Source organism: Nicotiana tabacum, chromosome 23 (genome assembly GCF_000715075.1).
Source record: "Nicotiana tabacum cultivar K326 chromosome 23, ASM71507v2, whole genome shotgun sequence".
NCBI lineage: Eukaryota > Viridiplantae > Streptophyta > Magnoliopsida > Solanales > Solanaceae > Nicotiana > Nicotiana tabacum.
Window position 1 is genome coordinate 38,538,132 of NC_134102.1, and position 20,419 is coordinate 38,558,550.

General features: G+C 40.0%; 1 protein-coding gene across 1 annotated transcript; it reads left to right on the plus strand.

Moving 5' to 3' along the window:
• Positions 1–425: 425 nt before the first annotated feature.
• LOC107817287 (phospholipase A(1) DAD1, chloroplastic-like) lies at positions 426–1,947 on the plus strand. The gene has a single exon (XM_016643088.2). It carries the CDS (start codon positions 501–503, stop codon positions 1,923–1,925), a length of 1,425 nt encoding a protein of 474 aa, XP_016498574.1. The 5' UTR covers positions 426–500; the 3' UTR covers positions 1,926–1,947.
• Positions 1,948–20,419: the final 18,472 nt, after the last annotated feature.

Sequence of the window (20,419 nt, forward strand, 5' to 3'; positions counted from 1 at the left end):
CATAATTTTAAGAATATAATAAATTGAGTGAGCTAAATTACTAAAAATTGAACCTATAAAATTTAAATTTCAGATCAGTATCCGACCCCACCTCTGCCACTACCGCCTCTTCACCCTTTGATGTATCAATAACCCATTAGACCCCAAGTATGCAGTTTTTCCTGTTATACTGGCTTTTGTCATTACCAACTATATACCGAACCCCACCCCTTCTTATCATTATATATGTACACACGAAAACAAAAATAAAAATTAAACCAAATACGTACTTGTTATTAATTTATCAATTCTGACATGATCCACACAGCTGTGTATGAATATAATCAATCATGGTGTAGAGAGTCAATATTTGATACGCTTGCACTTTATGCAACTATAAAATGGTCACTTTGAAGCTAACTTTTTTAAAGTGCACAAAAGATATTTTTTAGTCCCTCTTGCAGCGCTATAAGTTTCTGCATTAAAAAGCATAATATAGAAGCCATTTATTTATCCAAATCATGAAACTTTCTTTTAAGCCAGTACAGCCATGCACCAGCTTCAAACAAACCCCTCAACAACCTACATTCCAGTGCATCACCATTACTCAACCAAACAGGCTTACAAGAAATTTAAACCTCACCATGCAAACATTATCCCCGAAAAACCTCGAAAATTTATTTCTTGGCTGGAATGTTGTTGAGCGTAGTGGGAATTTAGCTTCAACATCATCAGCCTTGTCAATGCCCAGTTTCTCCGGACAGTGCCCGAAAGAACTGGGCAAGAATTGGATGGACTATCAAGGGATCAAGAACTGGGAAGGTTTGCTTGATCCGCTCAACGATAATTTACGTGGAGAAATAATCAGATATGGTCATTTTGTTGAAGCTGCTTATAGAGCTTGTAATTTTGATCCTTCTTCTCCTTCATACGCCATGTGCAAATACTCGAAAAAGAAGCTGCTCCAATTTTCCGGCTTTTCAGGTACTGGTTATCGTGTTTCTAAGTACTTAAAAGCCACTAGCGGGATTCAGCTTCCAAGTTGGGTGGATAAAGCACCTAATTGGATGGCCAAGCAGTCGAGTTGGATTGGTTATGTCGCGATTTGCCATGACCAAAGAGAAATTACAAGACTCGGGAGAAGGGACGTTGTCATTGCCTTACGTGGCACTGCAACTTGCTTGGAGTGGCTCGAGAATCTACGAGCTACTCTCACACCTCTCTCAAATAATAATAATAATAATAACAATAACAACAGTAATAAATGTTGTTCCAGCATATATTCCGTTAATTGTTGCCCAATGGTCGAAAGCGGTTTCCTAAGCTTGTATACATCCAAGATGGGCACACGTCACAGTCTACAAGACATGGTGAAAGAAGAAATAGCCCGAATCATAAAAGCTTACCCAGGTGAAACTTTAAGTTTTACCATCGCAGGCCACTCACTCGGGGCAGCGTTAGCCACCCTGATGGCCTACGATATTAAACAAGCTTTAGAGGAGATACCTCTCGTTACAGTTATTTCTTTTGGCGGTCCAAGGGTCGGGAACCACAGCTTCCGACACCATCTTGACAAACAAGGCACAAAAATCTTGCGCATTGTCAACTCCGACGACCTTATAACCAAAGTCCCTGGTTTTGTCATGGACAACAATACCAACAACAATAACAACAACGATAATTTTACCAACAAGAAAGGTGGCCATTGGATCCAAAAGCTTGTGGAAGATACTCAATGGGTATATGCAGATGTTGGGTGTGAACTGCGTCTAAGTAGCAGTGACTCGCCGTACCTTAATGGGATCAATATTGCAGCTTGCCATGAATTAAAGACTTATCTTCAGTTGGTTAATGGATTTGTTAGCTCAAATTGTCCTGTTAGAGCTACTGCCAAAAAGATGATGCAGAAAGCTAACTATGTAAAAAGTAACAGAAATGACGACTAATTTTACCATTAACTTTTCATAAGTCTGTTCCTATTTTTCACCCACTAGCCGTCCTGCCCTGCTCACCACATTTGAAGTCCACAAAGCAAAAATATACTCCCTTAGTACTCGCTAATTGGATAATTGGATTTGGAGTACATGATTAGACGCATCTAATGTACAATGTAAATTCAGACATAATTTTTTAATTTTAATATATATGTGAATATATACTCCCTTTCGTCCACTATTGAATTAGTACACCCCTTGAGAAACAATAAATATCATGATAATTTTACTATAACATCCCTATTATTTATTATATACTGGATAATGGATTGAAAATAAATCGTATACTTAATAAGAAGGGTAATATAGGTATATGGTAAATATCTATTGATTTTCCGAACTGGACAAATAAAAGTGAACATTTATATTTAGTATAGTGAACAAGTTGGACTGATATTACATCAACACTATCACTATTTGTATAGTTAAAAGTAATTAAATTTATGTGACACTATTTCTTTTTTAGTCTGTTTCAAAAAGAATGATGTATTTCTATATTTAAAAATAATTAGTTAAGTTTAACACATTTTATCCTTAATAATATGATTTTATAGCCACAGAAATTAAAGTATATATATATATGTGACATATTTCAAACCAAAAATTTCAAAAGTCTTTTATTATTTACCTTTTAAACTTCGTGCCCCCTGAATCACATTCTATACAATGCAACGGAGGTGTATCTTTTTTTGAAAAATCGGAATTAAAGAAAGAACAATCTGATTCTCCAAATAGTAAAAGTATCATTCTTTCTTAACTAAATGAAGTCTAAAAAATTCTATGGTGAAACATAGGCGTATCCAAAATCTAGAATCAATGAGTTCAAAAAGATTGGGATCTTAATATATATGTACGTTCAAATTTTTTCTTTTTCATCATAATTCGAACCACAAACAAGGGATTTAGACAAAATCCACATAAAACATGCCCTAGATCCATCTCGATACTAATATATGTATAGAGGCGAATGTAGCCTTATAACAGCAAGTTCATCTGACTCAATAATTTTGACGTAGAATATAAATTTAAGTATAAAATTTATTAAGATTACAATAAATAGTAGATCTGTACTATTAATAATCTAATAGGTGTAATGCTAAGAATCTTATAGAACCCGTAAAGTCCAAATTCTAGCTCTGTCTCTCTATGTAACAATCAGTAATTAATTAGTATATATATATATATATATATATATATATATATATATAAAAAGAAATAGATAGCTAAAGGAAGTCCATTCAAATTGTACGGACCATGTCCAAAATTGTTCATAAAGTGCTCTATACCTTGGTGTAAAAATGAGAATAATTTAAGCGTTGATTTTCTTTGTTAGAAGGATGTAGCATGCGCCGTGATGAATAAATGCTTCTTGCCTACTCCTTTTAGGATTACAAAGTGTTATATAAAGTGCAATTCGCACAATAGACTTCAATGGTGCGTGGTCTCAAAAAGCTTTGTTTTGTTTTTACCTGAAGGAAATAGGCGTTTACGGAAGCATCCTGTCATGAAGACTGTAATTACGTAGTCTGCCATTGCACCACCGACCCCGTTCGACCACTGTAGGCGCACATGCAATCGCTTTTTGTTCTATATCGGGCCGCCGTCCATACCGAAAAGGGGTCCAGTATGGGTAGAATGACATAAATACCCCTCCCGGTTATAAGATGTGTCATAATTTCATGCAAATACGTTAACAATGAAAAAGCTAGGATAATATGATCGTCCAAGGTGAACTAATTCGTGTAAAAATGACTCATTACTTCTTTGTCACAATAGATAATTATTACACATAATTGGAGATGTAGATGGTGTTTGTCCTGGTCCCACATATAACGTGTGATAAAATTAGAGATGAATTCAAGATTTATATTTTATGAATTTGAGTTCTAAATTCTATTATATTCTATTTGATTTAATGACTTAAATATTATATTATTAAAAACTTAACCTAAATAATTATCCATCCAACTGTTTAACGAAAAAAAATCAGAGAATGTACAATATATATATATATATAGAGAGAGAGAGAGAGAGAAAGAGAGAGAGAGAGAGAATTCATGTATAATATGTATATATAATCGTGTATAATTAATATATAATCTGTATATACATATTAAAAAAAAGTAAATAATGAATTCAGTCTGATATTGTTATAAAGATCCCATTATCATATATACTTATAAGTGGATTTATCACATATACAAGGCGTCGTTCAAAATTACTTCATTGGGATGAACTAATTAGGGTGTTCAAACCAAACCGAAAAACCGCATCAAACCGAAAAGTCAAACAAAACCAATTAAAAAAATTCTATTAGGTTTGATTTGATTTGATTCGGTATTGAGTAAAACAAAACTTAACCAAACCGACTTATAAATATATAATTTTTATATGTACTTTTAAAATTTTATATAGAATTTTCTTTTAAAATGTCCAAAAATATTTAGGATCTTCTCATCGGATGTAATATTAGAACTATAAAGTGCATTCATTTTTATTTACTTTAAATAATGGGTTATATAAATTTCTTATCAAGTGTTATTGCAATGCATCAATCATCTCTTTGTTCTTCCATATTCATATGCCAAGATTTCTTATATCTTTTATTTAAAATTAAATAGAACATATCACTATTTAGGTATCATATTTAATTTTTATATTTAATTATTAAATATGGTAAACCTTGAAAGCATACATCAACGAACAATTATTGTTAGATGACTAAGAAATAACTATCATGTATTACTAAAAACATTCTCCCATAAGAATATTTTAATAGATCACGTGTTTGTCAAATTTTTTAATTTTTACTAAATATATATTCACTTATCAAAACTTTATCTATAACACAAAGTAAGATTGAATTATTCTGTTTACCCGTAAAATGATACAGTTGAATTTATATGTGGTTTCTAGACAAGTGAACTAATTTGATCCTGAAATAATGCAATAATTGAAGAAATGTACAATACATAGCCTTAAGATATAGATGAAATAGCAGAGATGGCAGTTCCGAGAACAAGATTTCCGGACACAATGATGATGAGATCAAAAAGCAAGAAAGTAAGATTGTATTAAGCTTTGTATAGAATGTAGTGTAAGTTTAGCCAGAAAATTCGTGTCCTTTATAATGATAATTGGGCTCACTATTTATAGGTACGTCTAGGGAAGGAGGTCCTAGGATCGTGTCCTCCTTTAATGTCAATTATGGGGGTCGTTGATGAAGATGTAACGGTGAATATAAATGCTAAATTATCTGTAACGGGTCATTGCTCTTAGGAGTGGGCATTCAGTACTTCAGTTCAGTATTTAAGAATTTCGGTTCGATATTTCAGTATTCGGTTTATCAATTGTGTATACCAAATACCGTACCAAAGTAGTTCGGTACGGTTCTGTATTTCTTATTTTAGTTCGGTACGGTTTCGATTTGATACACCACCGAAATATATAATATAAATGGAGTGGACAGAGAACTGGACACGATGTGCTAAGCTAGATGCTAGATAATATGTGAAGAAGCATCATTTGAAGAAGCATCATTTGAATAAGCTAGCAGCCTACTAAAGTTTATAAAGCAACTTTAGTAGAATTCAAGTATACCAAGCAACTAGCCAACTAACGAGGCTAACAACAACAAGCATCAACAGAATTAAATTACATTAAACAATAAACACAATTGTCCATTCAAGCACTTCTTTAAACGAGCAGCAGAATGCAACACAACAACAACATCTGCCATCTAACGAGCATCAGCAGAAATCAGAATTAAACAATAATTAGATGCAACAAAAATAGAGAGGGCATACACCTGCTACCGAGCTCGTGAAGTCGCTGTCGCCCTCTGCTATTGTAGTCGTGAATCAGCAGCAGCCAAGCAATGTTGCAAGTTTTGAGAGAAGTCTAGGGTTAGAAAATAGAAAAAGGGAAAGAGGGTAGGCAGAAGAAGCTACTGCCCGTAAGTGTGTTGTCTCTAAGCCTAAAGAGTCCGCTAGGAGCACTAAGGGATTAGGGAATTATGGGAATCGGGGTGTTGGGCTTAGGCTTATTGGGCTAGAAAATAGAAATAGAGTTGGGCTTGAACTAAAATATTTTGATATTTTGGTTACCGAAATAGCGAAATATCAAAAACTCAATAATGTACACCGTACTGAAATACCGTAATTTCTGTACCGAAGTATACCAAAAAACCGATACCGAAATACCAAATTAATTCGGTTCGATTCAGTTCGGTTCGGAATTCGGTGTTTCAGATTTTGTGCCCACCCCTAGTTGCTCTTAATACTGCAGAATATTCCTTATTAAATGCTACCGGGCGCAGAGTATTTAATACACTTTTATGAACGTTATCCCTTCTGGTGACAAGCGAAATGGATGTGTTCGATCTTCGATCATACCCGTCTTGGGTTCCACACGTCTTTCCTTTAGATGACCACGTGTCATATCATATTTCACCCTATACAAATAGTTCCCCTGCTTTCTGGTGACATAATTTTGTATTACCGGAAGATTGGTAGAAATACTCTTTTGGCAGGAATTACTATAACTCCCTCTGAAGGCTTCTGACGGTTAATTAGACATACGTCTCTCCGCATTTAATTCCCCGAACACGCGTCATCCTTTGATTCAGCACAACTTTTGCCGATTATGGAGCTACTCATGGCCATAAATTTAGTCGCCAAAATTTTACTTATACGCATCATTCTTTTCCTTTGCACTTCATAATTTCTCGAACTTCTGATTTGCATCTTTGTTCTCCATCCTTTCTCTAATTCTCTTCAAACAAAATCCTTTTCCTTCTTCTTATTCAATGGCTTCTTCCTCCAAGCGTGTCGGTTCTTCAAAGAATAAGAAAAAAGCCAAGAACTCTGATCCTCCAACAGTGGGTTTCATTATCCCAAGGAGACTCAGTACCACAAAGGACTTAGAAGAGAAATTCCCTATTGCTAACCCTCATACATGGGGTGTTAGTAGGTACCCCTCTTCCATTCGTCCTTCCAGTATTCCTGCTGTGAAGGAAGACTGCCGCTGCCATGGGTTGGTTATCATTGCTCCTAATCTATTGGAGCGAGTGACCCTTCCCAAGAAAGGTTTACATACTTTTACACATATCCCTTTACTTTGGGTGCGTTTTCTTTGAGTGGAGAGCTTGATTCCGTGGTTGCGGAGTTTAACCTTAGCTACCAGGTCCCTTTACTTTTACACATTTTCTTTTCTTGGAACCGCACTCGTAAGCTCTTTGTTTAGTATTTCCTTTTACTAAATATTTTTATATAGTCGTTTTGATCCTCCATCCTTCGTTTATTTCATCAACTCGATGGATCCTGTTAGTCATGGAAGGCTTGGACCGGTGTGTTCAAAATATCTTGGACGTCACGATGCCTGAAACTCGTTTGTGGAAATAACTGGCCCTTAAATACGGGTGGAAGGCCAAAAATCATAGTAATTTTAACTTACCTCGCTTCCATTTCTTTTGGTATATGGAGAACTTGGTTGAACCCTTCTGAATTGTTCACAAAATTAGGTCTACTTGCAGGCTCTATTGCTGTCCCCAAGGAGGACGTCTTGGCTGATCCTGCTGATGCAGCGAGGCTGCTTCATGAGGCACTTACTCGAACAGGTATCTCCGGGCCTGTTTCGGGCACAAACACTTCTTTACGGAGTCCCCGACCAGATGATAAACAACCGAAGAGAAGACGTTCCTCTGTGGCCGGGGAAAAGAATAAAAAGGCAAAGATTGATGCCCCCGAGTCATCTCCAGTGGCGATGGCTACTGGTCCTCCTTCCGGGGCGGTGATAGACACCTTGATGATTGATTATGATGATGAAGCTAGTGATGAGGGAGATTCTCTACATAGAAGACAATGATCCTCATCATCTCAACAGGGTGCTCAACCTGTTGAGAGAGTTACACTAACCGAGAATGATACCTCGACACTTTGGGGAGAGTTTAATTTGGTAGATAATGTCAACTCCCATTTTTGAGCCCTAATTGTTGTGCCCGGTACTGTGGGGCTGATTACCGGGTCCTTTTCGTCTTTGGTTAGCGAGCATCCAACAACCAGCACTATATTTGATGCAACTGATTCTCACTCTTCAACTCCATCAGCTTCATCTCCATCTTAACAAATACCAGTAACTGCCACATCACTTCCATCTTCATCCATTCTTCCACCAACAGTTGCTACATCGCCTCCACTAGCCGTACCTGACCATAAAGAGGGTGTTCCTCTTCCACAGTCCCCAGTTCATGGGAATTTGGGGAAACATTATGCTGCCCTTTCTGAAGATCGACAAAGGAGGAGGAACGTTACTCTTTCGGTCTCTACCGGATGTAACTTGCTATCCCGACCGGTGGAGCTTTCTAATTATCTGAAACCTTTGGCTTCAGAGAAAAACTAGAAAAAGATTCAGGCACTCTCGGGAGAGTGTTTGTTGAACAACGCCATGCACAACACAGCAGCGGTACGTTTCTTTCTTCCTTTATTACTTCTTCTATTTTTGGGTGTAAGCATATCCTAAATTTCACCCTTCTTACTTTGTAGGCCAACTTTCTTGCATCCGAGGGCCTTCAGAGATTGATTCGTGAAAAGGAAGAGATTACCTTCGCACGTGATCATCTTTTGACAGAGCGGGAGCAACATGTTGCTTGCCTTTCGGAGCTATAAACCAAAGCTACTGAGGTTGTTGTGTTGGAAGCTCAATTGCAGCAAAGTGAGCAAGAAGTGATAACCCTTAGCCTAGAAATTGGTCCGATGAGGGTTAGATTTGACGAAGCTATGGCCAAATGGGTTGAAGTCCATAACGTCATTCTTGCCGCAACCGATCGTGAGGCTACCTCCGCTGAAAGAGTGATTAACTTAGATGTAGGCTTGAACTCCAAAATTGAAGAGCTTAATGTTGTGGCGGCGAAACACGCCCAGCTAGAAGAGAAGTACAGGAAAACTATCGAGCATAATAGGATCTTTAGTTCAATTATTCGCGACCTTGATGTCAGCCTCAAATCTGCTAGGTCCGCCAGGGAAAAACTTTCTGCTGAGGTAACCCAACTCAAAGAAAAACTCAAGCGCCGATAGGCTTTCCTCGTTGTTAAAAAAACTTATGTCATGTAAAGGATGAGGAGAAAAACATTGAAACAGGACAAAGTTCATGTCATTGACTTCGATGCCGAAATTGCTAAGGTCTGAGAGCTTGAATTGGCTGCTAAAAATGGACTCCTGGCGCAGTTTGATGCTTCTAGTTCTTCTGGTTCCGGTTCTGAGTTTTTGCGAACTGAAGAAGAATGGAAAGATGACGATGCGGAAGGCCAAACTGATGAAAATGTTGAGCCATCGGTGGACCCACCTACTTCTCTCGAGGATGCAGACACTTCTCTTCCTCCTGGTTTCGGAGACACTGCAGTTTAACTTTTCTTTTCCTTTTTCCATTTTGGCACATTCTTGTAAATAAAGACATATTTTTGCTCAAACATTATTTGAGTCTTACTAGATAATCCTTAACTCGGCAACATACATTACTTCCCCTTAGGAGTCCATGTTATCGAGCGAAAGAATATCTAATAATCCTTTAGTGGTTTGTGCTCGTGAACGGTCGGGTAACCTCTGTTCGGTAGCAAACTTAACTTCCTAGTGGGAATTTGCTATCGAACCAAAGATTATCTAACCGTCCCCGAGTGGAAGCTTGTTTGTTTTCCTTACTATCAAAGTTCTTATTGTTGATGTCTTTGTAGTATGCTTTCTATCGCTGCCTCATTAAAAACCTTGCCAGAAAAACCCAATTGGGACAAAAACTGAACGAAGCAAAAAAGAGTGCAGCACATACTTTCCGCTTGAATAATTTTCATCAACAATAATATCTTTTGAGGTGTTCCACGTTCTAGTTGCTAGGCAACTTGTCTCTGTTATAGTTCTCCAACTCGTATGAACCTTTCCCAGTGATAGCCGAAATCTGGTAGGGACCTTCCCACGTTAGGCCTAGCTTCCCCACGTTGAGCTCCCGAGTATTTTGGGTTACTTTCCTCAGAATAAAATCTCCTACTTTGAAATAACGGAGGTTGGCTCTTCGATTATAATATCTCTCCATTATCTGCTTTTGACCTGCTATTCTTACACGCGCCAAGTCCATGCATTCCTTGAGCAGTTGCAAGTTGATTAACATTGCTTCGTTGTTTGATTCTTAATTTGCCTGAAAATATCTCAAAGTGGGTTCGCCCATTTCCACCGGGATTAGGGGTTCAGCACCGTACATGAGGGAAAAAGGAGTTTTTCCTGTGCTCGATTTGGCCATTGTTCGGTAGGCCCATAGAACTCCGAGCAATTCTTCGGGCCATTTTCCTTTTGCCACTTCCAACCTTTTTTTGAGGTTATGAATAATCACTTTGTTTGTTGACTCCGCTTGACCGTTTACGCTCGGATGATAAGGAGAAGACTTGATCCTCTTTATCTTTAAATCTTCGAGGAACTTTGTAATTTTTTCACCGATAAATTATGGCCCATTGTCGCATGTTATCTCTTTTGGTATTTCGAACCTGCAAATTATATTTTTCCATAGGAAATCGACCACTTTACGTTCTCCAATATTCTGATAAGGGCCTGCTTCCACCCATTAAGAAAAATAGTCAGTCAAAATTAAAAGAAACCTTACCTTTCCGGGAGTCGGTGGCAGCGGTCCGACGATGTCTATCCCCTATTTCATGAACTGCCATGGGGACAGAACCGAATTTAAGGGTTCTGCCGGTTGGTGTACTAGGGGTGTGTAGCATTGGCACTTATCACATTTTCGTACGAAGTATTTGGCGTCATGTTCCATGCGAGGCCAGTAATATCCTGCCCGTACCAACTTCAGCACCAAAGCATCTGCACCCGAGTGATTACCGCATATCCCTTGGAAGGATTTTCTATACAATTGGCCTCTCTTGAAGCTATAACGTGCAGCTTTGGCGTGTAATGCCCGTGATGCTTTGGGGTCTTCGGGAAACTTCCCGTGCTCGATATAGTTGATTATTTTATTTCTCAAGTCCTAGATCAGACTAGTCAAATTTACCTCATAGTAACCATCTGTATCCAGGACTGAGTTCATCAGTTGTACTACCGTCCCGGACTTTGATCCCTTTATTTTCGTCGATGATCCTAAGTTTTCTAATGTATACGATTATGCGTTATCCTCCATTGGGATATGAGTAATTGACCACTCCTGGAATCGTGCCAAAAGAGCCACGACCTTTACCACGTATTATTTCATATGTTCTTGTTTGGTCTCAAAGATCCCGTAGACCTGATTCACCACCAGCTGCGAGTCACATTTAATTTTAACAACCTCGGAGTCAAGTCCCTGGGCCAATTCGAGCCCTGCAATCAAAGCTTCATACTCTGCTTCATTATTAGTTAAAGGGATCGTTTTGATGGCTTGCCTTAAGGTTTCCCCCGAAGGCGTGATTAAGACTATTCCGAGTCCGGGCCTTTTTATGTTGGATGTTCCGTCCATAAATAAGGTCCAAACCCCCGATGTCGATTCCGACACCATTACTGCCTCCTTGGTATCCAGAGGCAGTAGTCCCAGACTGAAATCGGCCACGAAGTCAGCCAAGACTTGAGACTTAATTACAGTCCTTGATTTATATACTATGTCGAACTCACTCATTTCGACGGCCCATTTGGCCAATCTTCCTGAGAGCTTAAGTTTATGGAGGATGTTTCGCAAAGGGAAAGTAGTTACCACAGCTATCGGGTGGCATTGGAAATAGGGCTTTAGCTTCCTAGCAGTGACTACGAGGGCTAAGGCCAGTTTTTCCAAATGTGGGTAGCAAGTTTTTGCTACTATTAAAATTTTGCTAACGTAATAAACGGGATAAGGCGTACCTTCGTCCTCCCGTACTAAAACTGCACTTAGCACAACTTCTGAAACTACGAGGTAGACTAGCAATGTTGCACTTTCTTTTGATTTTGAGAGCAATGGAGGGCTTGATAAGTACTTCTTCAGATCCATCAGAGCCTGCTGGCACTCCGGTGTCCATTCGAAATTATTTTTCTTTTTGAGTAGTGTGAAGAAATGATGACATTTTTTCGACTACTGGGAAAAGAACCTGCTCAAATATGCTAATATTTTTGTGAGCCTTTGGACTTCGTTTACCTTCGACAATTGATCTGGTATATCCTATATGGCCTTGATTTTGTTGGGGTTTACCTCAATTCCCTTTTGTGAGACCAGAAATCCCAAAAACTTACCAGAACTAACCCTGAACGGGCACTTCTCGGGATTAAGTTTCATGTTATGATTCCTCAGGATGTCGAATGTTTCTTGCAAATCCCTAAGGTGGTAACTTGCATTTAAAGACTTAACGAGCATATCTTCTATATAAACTTCCATAGTCTTTCCTATTTGTTTTTCAAACATCTTATTTACGAGCTGTTGATAAGTGGCTCCGGCGTTTTTCAACCCGAAGGGCATCACATTGTAACAATATGTACTGAAATTCATTATAAACGAAGTCTTTTCCTGATCTTCTGGGTTCATCATGATTTGGTTGTACTCGGAATAAGCATCGAGGAAATTCATTAGCTCGTGCCCGACCGTGGCATCAATCATTTGATCGATATTTGGCAGTGGGAACGAGTCTTTCGGGCACGCCTTATTAAGGTCTTTATAGTATACACACATGCAAAATTTATTGTTCTTCTTAGGAACTACTACTACATTGGCTAGCCAGTCCGGATATCTTACCTCTCAGATCGAACCGATATTAAGAAAGCAGGTTACCTCTTCTTTGACAAATTTATTCCTGGCCTCGACAATAGGCCATTTCTTTTGTCTTATCGGAGGTACACTGGGATCCAAACTCAGCTTGTTCACGGCTACTTCCATCAGGATACCTGTCATATCCCCGTTGGACCATGCAAAACAATCGGTATTAAATTTAAGGAATTCAATAAAACCATACCTGAGTTCCAGGTGCAGTCCTGTCCCCAAATAAAATTTTCTTTATAGGAATTCTTCGAACAAAGAAACTTGCTCCAGTTCCTCCGCCGTGGACTTCGTTGTGTCCATCTTTTCTAGAACTTGGAAATATCTCGACACCTGATAATATTCTGACGACTCTGCTCCCGGGCTAACATCTTCTAGCTGGGGAGTAGGTGCCTGTTCCTGTAATTGTTATGCCGTGTGCTCCTGCCTTTTGCAACTGAAAATCGAGATTGCATTCATCTCCCTTGCTGCCGGTTGATTGCCTCTTATGTGCTTGATTCCTTCGGGCATTGGAAACTTCAGCAATTGGTGATATGTTGAGGGTACAAATTTTATCTCGTGTAACCATGGCCTTCCCAAGATGATATTGTACCCCATGTCATCATCTACTATTTCGAAGAGAGTTGTTTTCATTACTCCTTCATCATTTGTGAGCAGAAAATCTCTCCCCGGGTCGTCACGCTCGCAAGGTTGAATCCAGCGAGAAGCTTTGTTGCCGGAATAATGATTCCGTTGAGTTTAGCTTGCTCCAATACTCTCCATTGTATAATATTAGCCGAACTTCCTGGATCCACTAGAACACGTTTAATCTTAAAATCCAGCACATTTAAAGAAATTACCAGTGCATCGTTGTGCGGTAATAGCAATCCGTTTGCGTCCTCCTCCATGAAAGTGATATCATCTTCCCAGAGTCTTTTACTATGAGTTATTGACACTTTCGTCTTCTTCATTGCCAAAAAGGTGACCCCGTTAATCTCATTCCCTCCAAAGATCATATTGATCGTTTGGCGTGGGGGTTCTTCTCCTGCTTTTGAAGGTTTTGCGTTGTCTCTGTTACGACCATAATTGTTCTTAGCTCGGTCACTCAAGAATTCTCTGAGGTGACCATTCTTCAATAGTGTTGCAACCTCTTACCGGAGGTGTCGGCAGTCCCCTGTTCATTGGCCGTTCGTCCCATGGTATTCACACCATAAGTTGGGATCCCTCTGGCTGGAATCGGATCTCATATGTCTCGGGAATGTTTCTCATGGCTGACACTAACTCCACTATACTGACGTTGAAGTTATATTCTGATAACTTGGGCTAAGAAGGATCCCGAGACCCCGACGTCTCTTTACCCTAAAGTGATCTGTTGTTTCGATCACGATCGGTCTCTCTGTCATCGGTGAACTTGTTTGCTGCCCGGAAGTTTCTACCACGACCTTCGGTCTGCTCGTAAGGAAACAATCGGCCCCTCGAAGTCCGTCTGTCTACGTTGTAGTCATCCTTTGATTTTTCTCTTCTCTTCTTCTGTCCCTTGGTCGACGATGTAGAACCGACCTGGTCATCTTCGATCCTTATCTTTGACTCGTACCGGTTGTGGATATCTGCCCAAGTTGTTGCTTGAAACTCAAGCAGGCTCTCCTTCAGCTTCCGGGAAGCGTCCGAGCTTCTCAGATTTAGTCCTTTGGTGAATACTTCAGCTGCCCTTTCATCCGGGAGAAACATTCTTTCTTTTTGGAATCGGGTAACGAACTCTCGTAATAATTTGGATTCTCCCTGTGCGACCCTGAATATGTCGGCCTTCCGGACTTGTACTTTTCTGGCCTTGGCATGATCCTTGATGAAAGAATCCGCGAGCATCTCAAAGGAATCTATAGAATACTCGGGTAATAATGAATACCACGTTAGAGCTCCCCTCGTGAGAGTTTCTCCAAATTTCTTTAGCAACACAGATTCGATTTCGTGAGGAGCTAAATCATTTCCTTTTACCGTCTTGTGTAGGTGGTAATATGCTCATGTGGGTCTGAAGTCCCGTCATACTTTGGCAATTCAGGCATTTTGAACCGCTTCGGGATTAGTTCTGGTGCCCTACTCGGCTTGTACGATAATTGAGTATACTTCTTCGAGTCCGGGCCTTTCAATACTGGTGGCGCGCCCGGGATTTAGTCCATGCGGGCATTTGCTTCCCTCATAAATAGTAAAAGTTCATTTTTGACGGGTCATTCTCGTTGTTGAGACCGGATCTGCTCCCCCCAGCCCCGTCGGAGCCGACTTCACCCCTGGGAGTGTTGTTGTCGACTCTCTGCGTTGTTTGGTTTGCGGGAACACCGGGAGGAATTGGATCTCATTTGTTTACATTATTCGAAGCCCCCGATAGTGTCTGCTTCAGCTCCGTCATAACCTTATCCTGCCACGTGAGATGGCCTAGAATGATAGCATGTTGCTCTTACAGGACCCTCACCGCATCTACGACATGCTCCTCATCAGCATCATCGGGAGTTATCTTCCAAACCTGTCGAGGGTACTGCCTGTCATACACCTGCGTGGTGTCATTCCCCTCATTACGGGTGTCTCTGATTGAATCCTCGAAATGAGGCTGATCCCCTCGAATTTCAGGGTTGTGTGTGTTGTTAACAATGTTATCTGCCATGTTTTGTGATTTTTTCTAAGATAAAAATAATCAAATCACGTTAGTAAAAAAATGCAAGGATCAATTTAATTGTACGGCTATCTAGGCCCCATGGTGGGCGCCAAACTGTTTACCAGTAAAACGGTACAGTTGAATTTATACGTGGTTTCTAGACAAGTGAACTAATTTGATCCCGAAATAATATAATAATTGAAGAAATATACAATACTTAGCCTTAAGATGTAGATGAAACAGCAGAGATGGCAGTTCTGGGAACAAGGTTTCCAGACACATCAATGATGAGATCAAAAAGCAAGAAAGTAAGAATTTATTAAGCTTTGTGTAGAATGTAGTGTAAGTTTAGCCAGAAAATTTGTGTCCTTAACAATGATAACTGGGCTCACTATTTATAGGTGCGTCTAGGGAAGAAGGTTCTAGGATCGTGCCCTCCTTTAATGTCAATTATAAGGGTCATTGATGAAGATGTAACGATGAATATTAATGCCAAATTCTTTGTAACGGACCGTTTCTCTTAATCCTGCAGAATATTCCTTATTAAATGCTACCGGACGCAGAATATTTAATATACATTTATGAACGTTATCCCTTCCGGTGACAAGCGGAATGATGTATTCGGTCTTCGATCATCCCCGTCTAGGGTTCCACGTGTCTTTCCTTTAGATGACCACGTGTCATATCATATTTCACCATATACATATTCATATAACAAAAAGAAAACTTGGAAAATACGAAAAACCTGACGAACCGAACCAATCCAAACCGATATAGTTAATTTGGTTTGGTTTTGATAAAAATCAAACCAGCCCGGTCTATGTACTCCCCTACTACTTGTACTATATTAATTAAGTCCGTCCATGGAGAAAGCATTCCACTAGTCCTATATCAGTTTTTTTTTTGTTTTTGTAATAAAAATAAGTTGTACTAAATAAAATTATTCGTTTTAAATAAAAGGATGTAATTCAGTTCACGAAAACTTTATACAGGTCCAAATTAAGAAGTGTCGATCATGTTGAGTCTATCGTACCCAATCTTTTGTGAAAACGAAGTTAAGTATATTTTAAAAACTAATTGAATTGACTAAGAAAATGAAAAGTACTAGGAGTATATATAGTAATATTTTGGACGGAAAGAGAAACTCATGATCTCTCTCAAGGTTGCGATATCAACTCCCACTGATCCATTAATGCTCTGTATCAAATTTATTTATTTCACACGAAATTACAAGTGATGCTGCTATCTTTGAGCTTTACCTTATTTAATCTATGCGACATAAAATAAAACACAAAAAATATTATTATTAATATGTGTGAAATCTAAACAAAGTGCTTATCTAATCACGTGTTTCTTTTATAATTTTTTCTTTGAACTACAATTTTATCTGAAAACACATTAATCTTAATTTCAACCTTTCCCGAGAATATAGTTGGTTCTTTTTCTCGTTTTTCCTTTTTGGGGCTCGTTTTCTCGTTTTGACTGAATTATTTAGAAAGTCAGAGGGACGTTTCACAGTTTGTAATGAAGAGTCTTTAGTAAAACCTCAAATCGTTTCGGTGTCCTCGTTTACTTTTAGACTTTCTGTTATTCCTTGCTCGACTTATGCCCAAATTTCCATTCATCATCCACCATATAGACATTGCGATAAATTTGGCGTAAAAATCAAAGTCCAAAGGCGGGCTTCAGACTTCTGTTAACACCTTTCTACTAATTAATACAATGTAAAAGAATCTTGGTTGACCACGCAATATACCAAAATGAAATTGCAACTTAAACGTTTATATGTTTGAGGTCGTAGCTGTAAGTTAATGTGTGATCATTTCTAAAAGTTTAAAGGATCAGGCAACAAAACGTTGATCATTACTAATTAAACGTTGATTTCCCCCTCGGCTGCCGCCCACGGGGGAGGTCGGCCCATAGGCAACAAAAATATCACCTTCTTCGGGCTTGTCCTGAGCCGGAAAAGCGAGTCCGAGTCAGGTGCTCGGGAGCTAGAACTCTCCTTTGGCTTACGGACCAACCTTCTCCTTGGCTTCTTCTTCTCCGAGCTCGGGAAACTAGAAGCCTTTCTTTTCTTCTTCTCTCCTGCAGCAGCCCCTAGCTGTTCCGAGGCGGAGGGATCAACAGACAAGTCCTCATCCCCTACTGGAGGCCTAAGCTCAATGGTCTTAGACAAGCCTGCGAAAAGAACATAAATGAAATGAAAATGTGATGCTAAAAGGGAAGCCTAGTGTTACTTATTCGGGAAAGAGATCTTACCGTGAGAACGGGCCTCCTAACGGCCCTTCGAGAGCTCGCGCCACGAGCACTCAGAATAAGGCATCTGCGAACAAATGCCCTCGATCCACTCCTTGAGCCGAGGAATGGCATTTGGAACTCGAGCAACAGTTGCACCACCACAAATACTGGTGAGGAAAAAGGAGATGAACGTAAAATCGACATTTAAAGGAAAGTTGTGCTTACGTGATACATTCCACTTCTCGGGGAATGGCCTAAACTCGGCAGGGATCAAGTCTGCTGTCCTCACCCGAACGAAGCGTCCCTGCCAGCCCCGATCCCGGTCCTCATAGATGCTTGAGAATGGGGCTTTGCTAGCCCGACGTACAAGCTTTAACAGTCCCCCTCAGAAGATTCGGGGAATGTACAGGCGGAGTAGAAGATCGATGGTGAACCGACAGGAGTCGATTTTATTCACGAAGTATCGAATGAGGATTACGATCCTCTACAACGACGAGTGGATCTGACCGAAGCATACATCATACCTCTTATAGAAGTCCAGAATGACCGGATCTACCGGGCCCAGTGTGAGGGGATAAGTGTAAACACTCAGATACACCTCCACATGGGTAGTAATGGCTTCCTCGGGTCCGAGGATTACTATGTCATTATCCGCCCAGCCACAGTCCTTTCGAACCGTATGAAGGACTTCTTCGGTGATAGAGCAAATATACCTAGATACCGCCTCATATCAGCCTTGTACCGACGAGGGCTTTTCAACTTTAAAGTCATCCACAACCGAACATCCTTCGGGGACGAACATTTTCAAGGGAGGCTCGACAGCCGGTTCATCGGTAACGATGCCCGGAGCGGATCTCTCGAGGACGACCACATCGGGAGTGGTCTCCTCGACTTTGGTGATCAGCTGCGAAGAAGAAAAAGAAGCAACTTTTTGGGGAACGATTTTGAAAGTTTTCACCATTGTTATCTGGAATAGATCTGAAAAATATGAAGAAAGGTTGGGAGATGAAAGGTAAAAGCTTTATTGAGAAAATCAAGTGGGCTGATTTGGGTAGAAAATAAGTAAAAGCTTGAAATATATTGAGAAATCTTGAAGAACAAAGGTAAAAAAGTTGGAGTATGAAGAAGGGCAGTGATATCGTGAAGATTCGAAGGTAGAAGTTTGGTCAAAAGGTAAAAAAATGAACAAATGAGGGGAGTATTTATAAAGGCATCGCGCCGTTTCGCGTCCAGGGATGGCCTACCGATGGCTGACATGCGTTCGAAGTCATTATGATGCGACTGACGCGACGTTTCAGATTCTTTGTCATTTCTGTCACGTCATGTTGAAGAAGGGATCGAAGTGCACATGTCGTTTTTGAAAAATTAATCTCCGAGAAACGATGAGACTATCTATATACGGGCGAAACCGAGCCCATGGGACGCCTCGGTTTCCGATGAAGTAAACAGAGGGAGAGACGTGATGGTAAGAAACTGAAATCGAGGCAAGGAGCCCCTCTAGTCAGGGTCCGGGCAAAATGCCTGCCCTCGGGAGTATCGGTGCCATAACCCCTAGGTTCGGTTCGAATCCCAAAGGCCTCGGAGAGTATTATCAGATAATCGAGCTCGACCATTAAAAGGCCATGATATCCGTGTTCAGCCGTATGTCACAGCGTGAATTTCGGCACGTATCGGTAGATAACTGGTGATTATAAACAAAAGATTATTACCTTTTATGGAATTGTACTTAGGGAAAACTCTCCTACTATATAAAGGGGGAAGGGGGGGGGCGGGGTCTGATTATTCATTAGACACATTATAACACACATATCAAGGCAATATACTCTTATTTTTCTGTTATTCAAAGTTCTTACTTGTGTTCATTAAATTATCAGTAACGTGAGCCCGTGATCGAATGCATGCATTTAATTAAGCTGTTATTAAGTCAAGGATCACTCCTCTTGATTGGTTTGACAATTTATTACGTCCTTTATCTGTTTAATATAATGCAATTTATTGTTTGTATTGAATTAACCCACGTATTCTTAAAACCACTTAAAATTTAATTGTTATTCATTTTTTAGGGTAAACAGTTTGGCGCTCACCATGGGGCGAAGGATAATAGTGGCAATTTGATACAAATTTCCAAAACACACTCTATTTTACACTTGTTCTTTGAGCTTTTAATTTCAGGTCAAAACTAAAAATGTTAAACTCCTAATCTGCCCATTTGAACGTGGATGCTGAGTCCGGCTACCAGGAGAGAACAACAATGTGGTACCCAGCAACGAGGTGCCCCCTACTGACCCTAACGGAGTCCCAGTCGCTGATCCGATCGATGTTAACTCACACGTAGCTATCGAAGAAAACTTGCCTACTGACCCCAAAAATAGCATTCGCGGGGGAGTCCGGTCGATAGCCCGGAATACACACGACGGCGAAGGTGATGGGATCAACTTGCGCATGATCTTTGAAATGTTAAAGGCCCAACAAGCATCGATAGCCCAGCTGCAGAACCAAAGTCATCCCCCCAGCAGAGCTGAGCACAAATCGTCTCGGGAAAATGCCCGTAAAAATAAACCGGCCACGGAAAGGCCTGGTGAAGTACAACCCGGGACCAACCCCGAGATAATAAAGATGCATGAGGAACTGAAAAAATGGGTGGACTCAGGAGAAAAGAAACCTGAAGCCAACGACAATAAAATGGAGACCTATAACTCCAGGGTCGATCAAATCCCGGGAGCCACCGATACTGAAGGGCCTCGATTCCAAGAAATTTGTCCAAAAAAGTTTTCCTCCGAGAACAGCTCCGAAGCCGATTCCAAAGAAATTCTGTATGCCCGAAATTCTGAAGTATAATGGGACA